At 42.9% G+C, this 16,124-nt stretch overlaps 1 protein-coding gene across 1 annotated transcript in view; it reads left to right on the top strand.

The window, feature by feature from the left end:
* The window catches only part of GXYLT2 (glucoside xylosyltransferase 2), a 92,471-nt gene that overhangs the window by 15,764 nt on the left and 60,583 nt on the right, over window positions 1–16,124 (top strand). The window contains exons 2-3 of the mRNA XM_059161512.1: window positions 6,515–6,707; window positions 14,527–14,658. Coding sequence (XP_059017495.1) covers window positions 6,515–6,707; window positions 14,527–14,658 — 325 coding nt within the window. The remainder of the gene's footprint in view (window positions 1–6,514; window positions 6,708–14,526; window positions 14,659–16,124) is intronic.

The following is a 16,124-nucleotide window of genomic DNA, read 5'->3' on the forward strand; positions in this document are numbered from 1 at the left end:
TGAGCCAAAATCAAGTCAGACACAAATAACTGAGGCCCCCAGACACCCATGTTTAATTTTTTAAATTGGAAACTTACATTGTATATTTTATTCTGATCTTGTTCTAAAGATAGAGATTTTGCTTATTTACATTGCCTTAGATTGATGGTATATAATGTGTCCTTGATATAAATTACATTGAAAGAATTTATAAACACCAGCTGAGGTAAGTTTTTGGAAGGAAGTAAGCAAAGACCATGACAATAAAAGGGAGGGTTCTCCTTTGATGAGGTGGTCAAGGAAGGTCATTTTGCTGTTTAAAAGAGAAGGAGGTATCTATGCAAAGGGAAGGATATTCCAGGCAGAGGACACAGAAAAAATCCAGGATGTGAGCACAACACTGGGTGTCTCAGGTAGAAAGAAGGAAAGGTGGTGGGTGCAGAAATCCCTAAACTTAAGGGTCAGGGAGCGTCTTCTAAACAGTGGTTGAAGTCCTGGAGAATGCTGGGAGGAATTCTGTGAGTGAGGAGCTGAGCTGTTCGTTGAGTTAAGAGCACTGCCAGGAAGCTGAGAGATAAAACCAACAAAGACAGAAGACAGTTTTCATCCACAGATGTCACTATGAAGACACGTCCCACGTCTAAGTGTGCAGGAAGAACAAGGAGGACACCAACACCAGCCCAGCTCCTGCCCCAAGACTCCCGGGGGTGGGGAGGAAGAGCAGCCTCCACATGGGGGTCTGCTGGGGAGGCAGCATCCTCACAAGGCTGCCATGTTTTCATGACGGCAAGACGTGAAGAGAATACTCTGAGAGAAGGCTGAACATGGACTGGGTTTTCCTGAGGGTGTGGGGGAAGAGTTTGGGAGAGAAAGGAGAGATGAGGGGTCAGCTCAGATCATTAGTTCTTGGCTGTAGCCAAGAACTAATAAGCAAACTCCAGGACCTCCCCAAGACCCTCTGATTCAGAATCTCTTGTGGCGTGGAGACTTGCATGTTAACAAGCACCTCCAATGACTAGGCTGTGTGAGCTGGGTAGGGGATCCCCCGCACTAGATGGTATCTGGCGTTTCTTCTAGCACAAAACTGCAAGAGGGATGGGACTGGGGCTCAGGGCCCTCGCAGCGAGCAACAGGGAAGAAAGGGATTCAGTGAGCATTTCAAAGGCTGACTCAAGGTGATAATATTAGGCAGAGCAAGGCAAAGGTGATTGGTAATATTTTTAAGCCCTACATTAGGACTCTTTTGATTGCTAAGCTGTACGTTTGTTTCCATGTATCTTCACCGAAAGGAAATGCACTGGCTTAAAAGCTGAGCTGTCTAGGGTGCCTGGGTGGCTCATTCACTTAAGTGTCCAACTCTTGATCTCGGCACAGGTCATGATCTTAGGGTTGTGAGCTCAAGCTCCATGCTGCTTAAGATTTTCTTTCTCCATCTCCCTCTGCCCCCCTCCTACTTGTGCTCGCTCTCTTTCTCTCTTAAAAAACAACAACAACAACAAAAACAAAAACATCCTTAGTTATGGTCACGTGCACCTGGATGCATGTAGGGCCAGCAAAGATGTGACCCACCACCTTTCGACCCTGCTTTCTCCTGTGTTGACTCCCATTCAGGCTCTACCAGTGTGGTGACCAAGATGGTTACCATCAGTTCCAGCCTTACCTGGAAGCTTCTCAAAATTCTGGACAGCAAGTGTCCGCCCCAGTCCCCTCTTATAAAGTATAAATAAGAATATAGTTAACCATCAGTCTGAACGATGCTACAATTCCCCACTGCCCATTCCCTGCCCAAACTGTGTAATTCAAGGGCTTAAGGAGTTTTAGTTTCATAGACTGGACTTCCCTTGATCTTTGAAGGTTCTCAAGTGACATTTGAGCAGTGCTGGGTGATAGGCACACCATTTCAGTGCCCTTAAACTTGATTATTCATTGTGATCACAACATAAATGCTTACTGCCTAAAGCCTGAGGTTTTGAATGTAATGTGAGAGGTAACAGAGGGGGAGCAGCAAAGGTCTCATTAAATCCTAACCACTGATACTTGAACTGCCATCAGGAGAGGCCTTTATTTTTCTTTTTTAATACCTGTCACCAGACACCAAGAAAGACTGCAGTCCCCAGCCCCTGCTTTTTGTACTGTGCAGTCCCAAATCACGGAAGCCTGCAGACAAGTAGCTTGTTAGGCTGCAGAGGAATGCAAGCTTTTTTTAATTAAAAAAAAAAAAAAAAAAAAGTTGTTGGGGAGCCTGAGTGGCTCAGCCAGTTCAGTGTCTGACTCTTGGTTTTGGCTCAAGTCATGATCTCAGGGTCATGAGATTGAGTCCTGCATCAGCTCTGCTCAGCATAGAGTTTACTTGAGAGTCTCTCTCTCCCTCCCTCCCCCTCTGCCCCTCTCCTTGCTTGCTAATGCACACATGTGCACACAACACACTCTCTCTCTCATATAAAATCTTTTTTAAAAGGGTGTTGTTGGGGCACTTGGGTGCCTCCATCAGTTAAATGTCTGCCTTCAGCTCAGGTCATGATCCCAGGGTCCTGGGATCAAGTCCTGTGTCAGGCTTCTTGCTCAGCGGGAAGCCTGCTTCTCCCTCTCCCTCTGTCTGCTGTACCCCTGCTTGTACTTTCTCTCTCTCTATCAAGTAAATAAATTTTTTTAAAGAATCTTAAAAGGAAAGAAAAGTAATTCAAATAGTTTGGGCATACAAAAAATACAGATAACAACATAAAGAATTTCTGTGTACCTGGCACTCATCTTAAGAAATAAAAATTTAAATCCCAGAAATAACCATTATCCTGTATTTGATTTTTATCATCCTCCCGTATGTTTATTTTTACTACATAAGTCTATGAACAACATACAGTGCTATTTTGCTTGTTTTTAAGGTTCATCTAAATGGTATCATTCTATGGGGCATCTGGGTGGCTCAGTCGGCTAAGTGTCTGCCTTCACCTCTGGTCATGATCATGATCCCAGGGCCCTGCGATCGATCCCTGCATCAGGCTCCCTGTTTAAAATTAGTATTATGCCTGGGTGGCTCAGTTGGTTAAGCGACTGCTTTCAGCTCAGGTCATGATCCTGGAGTCCCAGGATCAAGTCCTTCCTCAGGCTCCCTGCTCAATGCGGAGTCTGCTTCTCCCTCTGACTCTCCCCACTCTCGTGTTCTCATTCTCTCTCTCTCAAATAAATAAATAAATAAGTCTTATTTAATAAATAAATAAAATTAGTATTTTCCTGATTGCTAAGGTTAAAGTTTTTTGTTCATGTAGAAGCCCAATAGGTAAAGCTAAACGGGGCCAAGTTATTTGCGATGGGGCAGTGGTTCCTATTTAAGACAGCTGTGCTATTGAGTAGATTGTTTGAGTACCTTTGGATGAGACCAGTGTTCCTAAATATTGAGCATAATTTTAAGCAAACAAGTTTGCATGAAATCTCTTTTGTAGCATGTTTTGGCCAGATTTTTGCCCTTTTTAAAAATTGACTGTGATTTTTAGCATTATCTGTGACACATCCTTCCCATCATTTTACATAAGTTAATTGGGAGCTGGCTTTCATAGTGGGTCTGAAAACTCGCCCACAGAGCTGAGGAAGAGAAGACATCTGAGTTCGTTCAGCAGGGGTCCCTGAATTTACCAGGCGTGATCCTGATTTAGTACCTTTGCTCTGACTGTCTCCTCTGCCTGGAATGCTCCTCCCGCAGAAATGCTTATGACTCACTTCCTCACCTCCTTCAAGTTGTCATCGGATTTCTCCATCTCTGTGAGGACTTTCCCAACTCTGCACCGTATAAAAATATCTACCAGTCTGTCAGCCACTGCCACATCCCTCTCTGCTCAAGGGTATATTTCCTTCATAGCCCTTATTGCTGGATACATTTCTATGTAAGTTAGTTACTGCTACTCCCTTCTTTGTCTTTCCCCTGCCACCCTTAGAATATAATTTCTGCAAGGGCAGGCATCTTGTTCTGTTTCCTTCACTGCTGTCCTCGGGTAACTAGAACAGTACCTGGCACATAATCCTCAGTATAGATTTGTTGATTAATACATGGTCTGAAGTTAGCAGGAAAAAGAGAGCAGAGGAGAGCATTTCTGAGAAAGAGAGGGAGAGACAGACAGAATGCGTGTGCCAATACCTGGAGACAACCCACCAGTCTGCTAACCAGAAACTTAAGATGGATGGAGAGGATGAATATGTGTGACTATGACTACGGTTATGAATGACTGTCCCCCCGAAGCTGGGGGTGCTGGAGGCAGATGCAAGAGATGTATATAGGAGCCATGATCATCAGTTTGGACTCAATCTCAAGGATATCTAGGAGCCCTTACACTTATTTTAATCAAAAGAATAACACATTCTGATTTGAATTTTAGAAGAACATCACTCTGACAGATGCTGGCGAGGATGCAGAGAAAGGGGAACCCTCCTATACTGTTGGTGGGAATGCAAGCTGGTGCAACCACTCTGGAAAACAGCATGGAGGTTCCTCAAAAAGTTGAAAATAGAGCTACCCTATGACCCAGAAATCACACTACTGGGTATTTACCCTAAAGATACAAATGAGGTGATCCAAAGGGGCATGTGCACCCAAATGTTTATAGCAGCAATGTCTACAATAGCCAAACTATGGAAAGAACCTAGATGTCCATCAACCAATGAATGGATAAAGAAGATGTGGTATATATATATTTATACACACACTGACACACACACATATACACAATGGAATACTATGCAGCCATCAAAAGAAATGAAATCTTGCCATTTGTGATGCTGTGGATGGAACGAGAGGGTATTATGCTGAGCGAAATAAGTCAATCAGAGAAAGACAATTATCATATGATCTCCCTGATATGAGGAAGTCGAGAGGCTACATGGGGGGGTTTGGGGGGTAGGAAAAGAATAAATGAAACAAGATGGGATTGGGAGGGAGACAAACCATAAGAGACTCTTAATCTCACAAAACAAACTGAGGGTTTCTGGGGGGAGAGGGGTAGAGAGAGGCTCGTGGGGTTATGGACGTTGGGAAGGGTATGTGCTATGGTGAGTGCTGTGAAAGGTGTAGACCTGGCGATTCACAGACCTGTACCCCTGGGACTAATAATACATTATATGTTAATTTAAAAAATAAAAAATTAAAAGAAAAAATGAAGAACATCACTCTGGTGCCAATAAGAAGAAATCAGAGGGTGAGAGTTAAAGAATAAGACTGGAGGCAGGTGGCCCATCTAGGGAGCCATCACAGTGGTTGAGGCGAGAGAAGCTGGTGGCCTCATTGGGTAGCAGCAGGGGGATGGAGAGAGTCGGACAATTTCAGGAGATACTTAGGACACCTCTCAGTGTTATTCTGTGATCTGTGAAATCAGCGGAATCCACATACCTCTCAGTGTCTAAGCTTAGCTGAGCTTCCACTAAGTGCGCTCTGAAGTGATCAAATCGGAAAGCTGTCCGACGTGCTCCACCCACCTCTTCACCTACCTCCTGGTGAAAGCACTCTGGAGCAAGACTGCCATTATTCAACAGAGCAGCGGATAATGGAGCAGTGCACTGATTGGACTGGAAGGTTTTGGAAGGAAGGTAACATTCCATGTCCAAGTTTCCCTGGCCTCCAAGTCTTTTGTGCAAGTAAATTAGTTTCATTCGTCTCAGGGCACCTTTTCCAGGCCAACTCCTTCCAACTTGCCTGCAAATGTCTCTCAGTGGTGTGTTTGAGGCTTGGCTGCGTCTCCTTGTCTGGAACAAATCTTTTATTACGAGGAAATAGCTGGATGATGATTCTGGACTCTTGGACCCAATCCCCTCTCAGCTGTTGACTCAGTATTTGATACCTTGGTCATTTTTCAGCTTAACCTGCCTCCTCTCCTGCCTGTTTCTCATTAACACGACTTACATACTGGAAGCCGAATTTCTAACCTACCACCTCAGCAATTTTGAGTGAGACAGTTAGGATTAACACCTGTTTCTCGAGACTCTCCCAAGATATGACGGAGGCACACATGTTATTTTCTCTGCTCACCTCCCAGACTCGCATGATTTTCCTTTGGTGCAGTGGTCATGCATTCCACCGCAACCTAAAACCATCCAGATGATGGGAATATCATGTTGCTCGTTTCACATGGGAAAGCCACAACCCATCCTCGTCTTGTTCATGTTGCATTCAAATCTAATTTGCGTGGCCCAAGTGAGCGTGAGCAGCACAGCCCCTTTGTCAGCTGTTGGAAGTTTAGCAATACTATTTCCAAACACGGGCCATTCGGCAGCCAGCAGGCACTCGACAGCTGAGTGGGGCAGAAAAAGTCTCAGACACCTATGGCCATCCAAACAGTGACTCATCCTGCTATTGCCAGGATAAATATGGGAATAAATGGTATTTTTCTCCAAGCAGGAAGAATTGTCAAAATGCTTATCACTTTATAAAATATAACAGATTGTGCCTGTTCATGTTTTGAAATGTTCCAACTATTCACTAGCTGGGTGTTTTGTTTTGTTTTGTTTTTAATTTTATGAGTTTATTAATAGCTTTAACTGTTTTGCTTCTTCCTAGGAGGCCTGGAGAACTCAGGAGTTTTCAGGCTGTGCTGCCTCCGGAGCTCTGGATCCACTTGGCTGTGGTGGCCTGTGGCAATCGTCTGGAGGAGACCCTGGTCATGCTCAAATCCGCTGTACTCTTTAGCCACAGGAAGATCCAGTTTCACATATTCACGGAAGACTCTCTGAAGCCTGAGTTTGATAAGCAGGTAAATTTGTGGAAATAGCAGTGCCATAGTTACGAGTGCAGACAGACTGCATTGTGGGAAATGCATATCCCCCTTTGCTAATGGGATTCACTGACCTTCGAGTTGTACTCCACTGTGTGGCCATAAACTCAACTCTGAGCCTTACTGTTCTCATGGATCCTTTAGGGATACTTACGCCTACCTTGCAGAGATATTGTAAGGGTTCTATGAGATGACACACTCAAAGCACTTGACCCAGGGCTTGAGCCCTCTGGTGTAATTAACATGGCTCTCATGTAGGGGACAGGTAGCCATCTACAAATCCCCTTTACGTAGGTTTTTTGAATGACAAGTAATAAACGTTCATTAAAATAAATTCAAATGATACATATGCTATAAATTAAAAGGTAGGTGTCCTTGTCCCACACAAGAAACTATCTGAGTTAGCTATTTTGAATTATTCTTCCATATTTTTTTATTTGCAGATGTGTGTTTGTGTGTGTAATTATCTGTATGGATGCATGTATATGTGTGTAAATGTGTATTTGTTTGTATAAACATATACCTGTATAACACACAGGTATATATGCCCAGACTAAAATGTATTTCTTTTATTTTTTAAAAAGATTTTTAAAATTTATTTGAGACAGAGAAAGAGAGAGAGCATGCATGCGCAGGGTGGAGGAGCAGAGGGAGAGGGAGAAGCAGGCCCCCTCCTGAGTAGGGAGCCCTATGTGGGGCTTGATCCCAGGACCCCAGGATCATGACCCCAGCTGAAGGCAGACACTTAACTAGCTGAGCCACCCGGTGCCCCTGTATTTCTTTTATAAAATCAAGCTTGTTCTCTATGTGTCCACCTAAACTTGGTTTTCCTACCTTAAAACCGTATTGTCAGGATTGTTCCAGGTCAGGTCTCAGATGTCTTCACCTCATCTTTTCTGGTGACTGTATAGTATTTTATTATGGGTTGGATGCCTGTTCAGTTGACTATTCCTCTACTGAGGAACAAGGACCGATTTTTTTTTTTTTTTTTTTTTTTTACCAGTTCCCGAGGAGAGCTTTGGAAATACCTCTTCTCCCCAGTCTCGGGACTGGGGAGTTTGCAGAGTTTTGAGTTTTGAGTTTGTAAACCAAACTTTGCTTTGTCTTGGATGTTTGCCCTTGTGGTAAGGCCTGAGTGCTGGCAGAGTGAGACGTGGTTCGTTTCATATCCACTGACTTGTGTCAGCAGGGCCCCCTCCTGTCCCCAGGCTGGCTACACTAATGAGAAAGGCCAAAAGAAGCCTGTTGGGCAGAGAAAGGCTACTAACAGAAAGCTAGAGAATGGGCTGCGTTTTCTGAAGAAAACTGTCCCCTTGACATCTTCACCAGGCGAAGCCAAATAGTCTCAAAGCTTTGAAATCGATTGGAAAATGCCTTGAAAAAAGATCTGAGTCAAAGGAAAGGGAAGAGGTTGGCACACACATGGTTTGTTTCTCTGCAGCTGTGGTTGAAACGAGATGGCAATGATAATTACCATTTATCAAGGGCTTCTGATTTATAATTTACCCCTCCTTCACTCTCCCCGGAAGGTAGCAATCATGTCCCTCTTTTGTAGAGTTTTAGTGATTTGTTCATCAGGTGTCAGCTCAAGGTCACAGCGTCAGACCTCCACCTGCTTAACCAGTGTGCCATTCTACCTCTGCAGCTAGCAGATAGAAGACTCATCTGAGAAACTCAGCTCCCCTATATGCTTGCTGCTGGATCTCAGGCAAGCCTTGTGGCCTTTCAGAGCTTCGGCTTCCCTGCTGTAACTTGAAGCGAGCAACACTGATAGAAGAGCTAAGGTATCTGGAATCAGGATATGCTAGGTCAGGCTACCTTAACACCTCCCGAAAACCTCAGACCCTTCCCACGTGCCTGCTGCTTGTCTCACACAAGCTCTTAGATCTGGGACTGAAAATGACAAAAATTATTCATGCTTTTTTTTTTTTTTAAGTTTATTTTTTTTTTAAGTGTTTTTGGTAATCTCTACACCCAGCATGGGGTGTGATCTCACAACCCTGAAGTCAAGCGTGGCATGCCCTCTCAGCTACGCCAGCCATGTGCCCCAAGACTGTTCATGCTTTGAGTTGCACCTGCTGGAACACTTGGCTTCTGAAGTTCTTGGGATGCCATGCAGGAAAGAGAGAGACAAGTGGCTCACGACTGTCCATTTCACTCCCTCAGCTTGACAGTGACACGAGTCTTTTCCATTCACATTGAACTACCCAGAAGCAGTCACAAGGCTCACCCAATGGCAAGAGGCTGAGAAGTGCTCAGTGTGCAGGAAGGGAGGAAACCGGCTGTGGACGAACCTTAGCAATGTGTTGCCCAATAACCATCTAATAAAATTAATTGAGTACCCACTGGGTGCTAGAGGCTGGGACAGGAGGATGGAGCCGAACAAAACAGATCTGAACTTAAAGAAGGTGAGGGGAAGGAAGAGGTGTGTGTGTAACTATGTGTATGAGGCAGAATGTATTTTCCAAAGAAGCTCTCAGTGGCCCCACCTGTTATTCACACGCTGGCATGCTTCCCTCCTTCACTGTCTCAAGGGTTGGCCTGTGTGACCAGCAGCATGGGGAAAACACAATGCTATGTCAGCTCTGTGATTAACATTTAAAAGGGCACCACAATTGCTATCTTGCCTGCACTCACTTTCTCTCCTGGATCACCTGCTGTGGGATAAGCCACTTTCATGTCAGAGCACCCTTTGGAGAGGCCTTCCTGGTAAGGAATCAGGGCTTCTTGTGACACTCATGGGAGTTAGCTTGGAGACAGAACCTCCCACCCCGCCCAGCCATCAGAGGACTGTGACCCCAGCCAGTAGTTGGACAACACCCTCGTGAAAGCCACTAAGCCAGAGCAACCCAGCTTACAGATTTTTGACCCTAAGAAAGTACATGAAAGATTACATTTCTGTGGTTTCGAGCCACTACGTTTTGGGGATAATTTGTTAAAAGGTAATAGCCAATACATATGCCTCTATATACATCATCTGTATGTATATATAAAATAGAGTATGCTACATAGACTGTTCACGTGACATTTGAGGCTAGAGAATGGAAAGAACATAGCTTCTACCGGCTTTCATGGAATGCCTGCCCCAGGAACCTGGCCGGGATGTGGTGAGTGAGCCCACACTAGCCCATTTGGAGAGATCGTATGGAGAGACCCACTCAGAGAAGACCTGAGGTCCCTAGCCCCTAGCTGGCCTCAATTAGCAGACATGTGAACGGACTGGCATTCAGATGATTCCAGCCTTTAGGCTTCGAAGCTTCTAGCCGAGGCCCAGACATCATGCAGCAGTGTAAGCCGCCCCCCACCCTGCCCCCTTCTGTGCCTTGTCCGAATTCCTGATCCATGGCATCTGTGAGCTTAATAGATGGTCGTTTTATACTGCTAAGGTTGGGGGTAATTTGCTATAAGCCATGGTAATTGGCACATTATAAATTGGGAACTAAATTGTATGGGAGAATCATTGAATTTGAAAAATCATTTGAATCGCTCTGGAGACTTTATCCCTGTGATGGCTCCTTTCCTCAGGTCTTTGTTAGATCAGTGGAGCTCAACCAACAAAGGAAATTGTAACAGGGTGTTAAAAGACAGGCAGGGCATCTGGCCTCGTCCCTTCCCATGCAGGGATTATAGATAAAAAGTTCAGATATAAAACCTTGTCTCTTATGGAAGTCACAGAACTTTCCTTAGTCTTGGTTGTTTCATCAGTATGGAAGGACAAAATGATCCTTGCTCTGTTACTGCAGAACATACTTTGAGGCTGAATCACATGGTCTGTTTATTCTTTCATTCCACAGAGATTCTTTGGAACATCTCCTGTACCTTGTTAGCTTGAAAATAGTAGGGCAGGACCAGTTGGTTTTTGTGTAGTCACAGGAGGTGCTGGTATGGAGAGACAGGGTCTGCCGCCCTTTGCAAGGGTATTACTTCCAACCCTGAGGCATTGTGGGAATATCCAGTTTCTTTTGACAACTTCCTACAAAGCTCAAGGCCACGTATCTTTGTTTTGTAAAAACAAAACAAAGTGCTAGCTGACCTCATGATTCCTCTGGAAACTGCTTTGTGGATGAATTGTACTCTTTTTAAGGAGAATTTTTTAATTTTTAAGCCATGTAAATACAATATGTCTGGAGCTATTTACCAAGTATAATGTAGATACTTAATATTTTGGAGTCTCATTTATTTTTGTCATCTCTCAATATAGGAGCTGCAAATGCCAGCTGGTTGATTTCCTAGCTGCTCCTGGCAGCTCAGGAATCAGACATGTGCTTGAGGTTTGATGCATCTGTCAGGAAAAAGTGGGACACCAAAGGGGGGTGACCACCAATCCATTCTGGTGATGGGTGGGGCCAGTGGGATGGCAACATCCTTTGTGTGTGTATGTGTGTGTGTGTGTGTGTGTGTCCTCTGCCATAGGAAGAGGTGTCAAGGAGAACTTGTGGCTGGAGCTGGTATACTATTTAAACACGAGCATTGAAACAAATGTAAATGGACTGAACATTCCAGTTAAAAGACACAGATTGGTAAAGGCAGATAAACCCTTCTGGGAGATCAAAGAGTCAGGGAAACCAGTAGACCTCCGGGACCTTCCCATTCTCCTTCGAGTACTGATTTTGGGCTGCTGTGGCAAGGCACATTTGGACTGAGTATCTGTCCCTGGTGTCCATTCTGAGAGGTCAGTGTAGTCGCTCTCAGTGTGTACAGCCAGTGTCGGTTCTGATGAGTCAGTGCAGGTGTGCCAGTATTTGTGCCTGGTGTGGGTTCTGATCGGTCAGTGGGCCTTCATGAATTAGTTATCAAATACTTTGCCACTCCTCCTCTTTCTCCTTCTGAGATTTCTCTCTCATATATCCATCTCAAAGTTGCAATTTTTTTTTAAAGATTTTTATTTATTTATTTGACAGAGAGAGATCACAAGTAGGCAGAGAGGCAGGCAGAGAGAGAGGAAGGGAAGCAGGCTTCCTGCTGAGCAGAGAGCCCGATGCGGGACACGATCCCAGGACCCTGAGATCATGACCTGAGCCAAAGGCAGAAACCTAACCCACTGAGCCACCCAGGCGCCCTCAAATTTGCAAATTTAAAGCATGATTAATGGTATGTTTCTTCAAACATTTTTATGTGACTGTATAAGCAATGTATGTACGGTGTAAAAATAATTCATAAAATTATAAATTTAAAAAATCAACCCATCCTAATGGTCAGGGAGAGTAATGTTGGTATATTTACTTATATTCCTTTTCTTTTCACATGAATATCAGAAATAAGGTCATCTTCTATATTCCCTTTTATATCACTAAGCCTTGTATTACTCAATTTCTTCTAAAACTGGGGTTGTCCAGCTTTTTCTGTAAAAGACCAAATAATAGCTCTGTAGGCTACACAGCCTTGTAGCTACCTAATTCTGACATTGAGTGTGAAAGCAGCCGTAGAAATATGTACACAATTAGGTGTGACAGTGTTCCAATAAAACTTTTATGTATGGACACTGAAATTCAAATCTCATGTGACTTATAAATGTCACAAAATATTACTCTTGTTCTTACCTTTTTCAGCTATTTAAAAGTATCTAATCATTCTTGGCTTGTGTGCTTTTCATAGCAGGCTGTATTTAGTTCTTGTCCTACCAACGGTTAGCAAACCCTTCCTGTATGATGTCACATTCTGTTATGTAGACATTCCTTGGAGCTTATTAACCAAATTGCTGTTTAGGTTGTTTCTAACTTTGCTCTGTTACAGACAACATTATATATGATAAACAACCTTGCCATAAATGTGAGGGGACTTTGGGAATTTTTTCTTACAAGTAGGACTTTTGTGTCCATGGGGAAAAAACTCAAAAACGTAAGAAGATACACAGATGGCAGATAAGTGTACAGAAGGAGACTCCACATCACACGTTATTGGGGAACTGCAGAGGAAAACAGTGAGATACCACTACACACCTGTTAGAATGGCTAAAATCCACAACACTGATAACACAACATGCTGCCGAGGGTGTGTGGCAAGAAAAAATCTCACTCATCGTTGGTGGGAATGCAAGATGCTACAGCTACTTTGGAGAGCAGCTTGACACATTTTTAAAAACCTAAGTGTAGACCAGCCATACAGTCCAGGTATCTCACTCTTTGGTATTTACCTAGAGGAGCTGAAAAGTTGTCCGCACAAAAACTACACATCAATGTTTATGCAGCTTTATTTGTAATCACCCCAAACTGAAAGCAACCACAATACCCTTACCAAGGGAATATTATTCGGTGATAAAAAATAAATGAGGTACCCATCCACCAAAAGACATGGAGGAGACTTCAGTGCATGTTGCTTGTATAAGAAGCCAATCTGAACAGGCTTTATACTCTCTGATTGCCACTATATGACATTCTGGAAAGGGCAAATTAAGAGACAGTAAAATAATTAGTGGTTGTAAGGATTCAGTGGGAGGGAAGGAGGAAGGGGTGAATAGGTGGAACAGAGGAGATTTCTGGGGTGCTGAAACTACTCTGTAATGGCAGATACCTGACATTATACATCTGTCAAAGTCCATAGAATATACAACTCCAAGAATGAAACCTAAGGTAAGCTATGGATTTTACTCACTAATATATTGATATTGGTTCATCAGTTGTAACAAACATACCACACTAATGCAAGACATAGGTAATAGGGGAAATTGCGGGGGTGGGGGGAGGGTGGATGGGAACCCCGTACTTCCTGCTCAGTTTTCCTGTAAGCATAAAACTGCTCTAAAAAATAAAACTCATTAATTAATATTGTTATTGATATTAACATATGCAAAGTAAATATACTCACTGGAAAATTTTAAAAGAACACAGAAATATAAACTTAGAAAATGACACCACCACTACCACTTCCACAGGTGCCTACTTTTAACACTTTAGCATCAGGGATGCCTGGATGGCTTAGTTGGTTAAGTGTCTGCCTTCGGCTTAGGTCATGGTCCTGGCGTCCTGGGAACAAGCCCCACGTTGGGCTGCCTGCTCAGTGGGGAGTCTGCTTCTCCCCCTCCCTCTGTCTGCTGCTCCCCATGCTTGTGCTCTCTCTCTCTCAAGCACAAGCTTGAGCTTGTGCTCAAATAAATAAAGTCTTTAAAAAAAACCCACAAAAATCAGTTAGGTGTCTATCTGTCAAGATTTTTCTCTCCATATAAAATATATGTGCATATATTTTTCCTTTAAGACAGAAACATTATACAATTTTTTGCATTTTATTTTTTATTTTTAATAAGCATCTTTATAACAGATTTTATAACAAAATTCTTAATAAACTTATTTATTTAAACATAAATTTTATAATAAAAGGTTTTTTATAATAAACATTTTTCCTTGTCAGCACATATAGATCTACTTTATTTTAACTATTACAATAGTCTATTGTATAGTTCCCTCATAATTAATTTTCCCAGTTCCTAACTATAGAGCATTTAGTTTGTTCACAAAGGTTTTTTTTTCTTAATTACAAATGAGACTTTGTTGAAAATCTTGTGCCTTTATCTTTTGGGGTTGGTTGTTCCCAATTTCAAATTTCCCTCTTGGAAGTTTATTCAAATTTATACTCCCCTTGTGCTGTTTTTGTGCCAATCTCCCAACATCCTTGACAACTCTGGATGTTATTTTTTTTTAATTCTAGCCATAGTCTTTCATTCATTGAGCATTAATCATGGTGGTGAAGTTAGACATTCTCTGTAAGGTGCCTGAATAATTTCCACTTGAACATCCAGAAGCTTCAGGTGTTTTCCATATCTCTGGGGCCTAATCACCCTCCCCTTGTCTTCCTTATTTTTTAGTTACGACAGTGGCCTGACATGTATACAAAGAAGTTTGAGCACAGAATCTACCCCATCACGTTTTCGGTTGGAAACCCTCAGGAATGGAAGAAATTATTCAAACCCTGTGCTGCTCAGAGACTCTTCCTTCCGGTAGGAACACAAGCTTTTACTAAGATGCTGCTCGGGAGAGGATTGTTCTTAGAAACATGGTGAAATTAACTGGTGTGTGTCTAAAAACGTTTTACTTAGAGCTGAAAATGTGTTTCTCTGGGATTCTGCAGTTGATTCTCTTAGTGTTCTGGTATAGGGGATTCTTGTGTTCAAGAAGTTGTCTGTCCCAAAGATTTGAGGGACTGAGAGCATCCAAAGCATGTCTTGGATTATGGGTCTTTGTGACTTTGGTTCCACCTTTATGAGCTGTCTGAACCTCAGTAAACCCCCCACCTTCACTAGTCCTCATGTTCCTCCAGAGGTTTGGCACATAGTTAACCCTCAATAAATGGTAGCTTTGATGATTATTCTCTGGTAACAATAACTATTAACAGATGTAGCCATGTTAGGGGATAATTCAAAAACACTCCAGAGTTCTGGTTCAGATTCTCAGTTTTGAATTTTTTAATTAAACATTTTTGTTACCTTTTAAAAAATCCTAAGTAGAAAAATCACTGAAGATAGATTCTAGGTTCTAGAATAGGTTCTAGGCCTGGATTAGTGATACCAATATGGCAGCAAACAAGTCAGTCACAGCCTTGCTCCCTTGGAGTTTGAGCCTAGCATTGAATAGGTAATTGGAAGTATGATCTTGTTGAAGTCTCGTGGGCATATGTAATTTGGGGTTCCATGCTGGTGAGTGAGAGGTCATAGAAGGTTCTTTGGGGACATGGCATTTATGCTGAGGCATGAATGTGCCAGTCTTCCAACATCCTTGACAAGAAGGATCCTTCAGAAGAAGCAGGGATCACTGAGTGATAAGGGCCTGGTTAGTAATGAGAGAGAAGAGAGTACCAAGCAGATGGAATAATATGTTCAAAGGCCCTGAGTTGGAAAGGAACATCCTTAAGAAAATAAAAAAAAGGTAGAGTAATCAGAAAATAGGGTGATGTGGGATTAAAGAGGTCAGCAGGGGTTGGATTGTCTGGTCTTTGTGTTAAGGGCACTGAGAAGCCATTGACTGATTTCTAACATGCAAGTGGGATGGTCTGGCTTGTGTTTTAAAGAGGACACCCTATTCATTGCAGTGTGGACAGTGGAATCACTAGGCCAATTACTGATTATATGGGCTATGTTGAGGGCCTTAAAGATGGATTCAGAACCTGCCTGAGAAAGAGAATTACCAGTCCTCATGACTGGCTTGCTGTAAGAGTTGAAGTAGAGTGAGATGAGAAGGATTTCCCCCAGGTCTCTGACCTGAACAACTAGTAAGGCTGTTCTGTTTAAAATTGCCAATATTCAGCTATTTATGAGATATGGAAAACGGCAGTTTGTTAGGATTCATCCTACTCAATGGATGGTGATCTTTGGAGAGAAAAAGACTGTTTCATGGGATGAGATGAGTTTAACTTGGGCCCTATTTTTATTTTGAAGTGCCTGGGAGATGGCCATGTAGAGAAGTCTTA

The sequence above is a fragment of the Mustela lutreola genome, chromosome 2 (assembly GCF_030435805.1).
Source record: "Mustela lutreola isolate mMusLut2 chromosome 2, mMusLut2.pri, whole genome shotgun sequence".
Taxonomy (NCBI): domain Eukaryota; kingdom Metazoa; phylum Chordata; class Mammalia; order Carnivora; family Mustelidae; genus Mustela; species Mustela lutreola.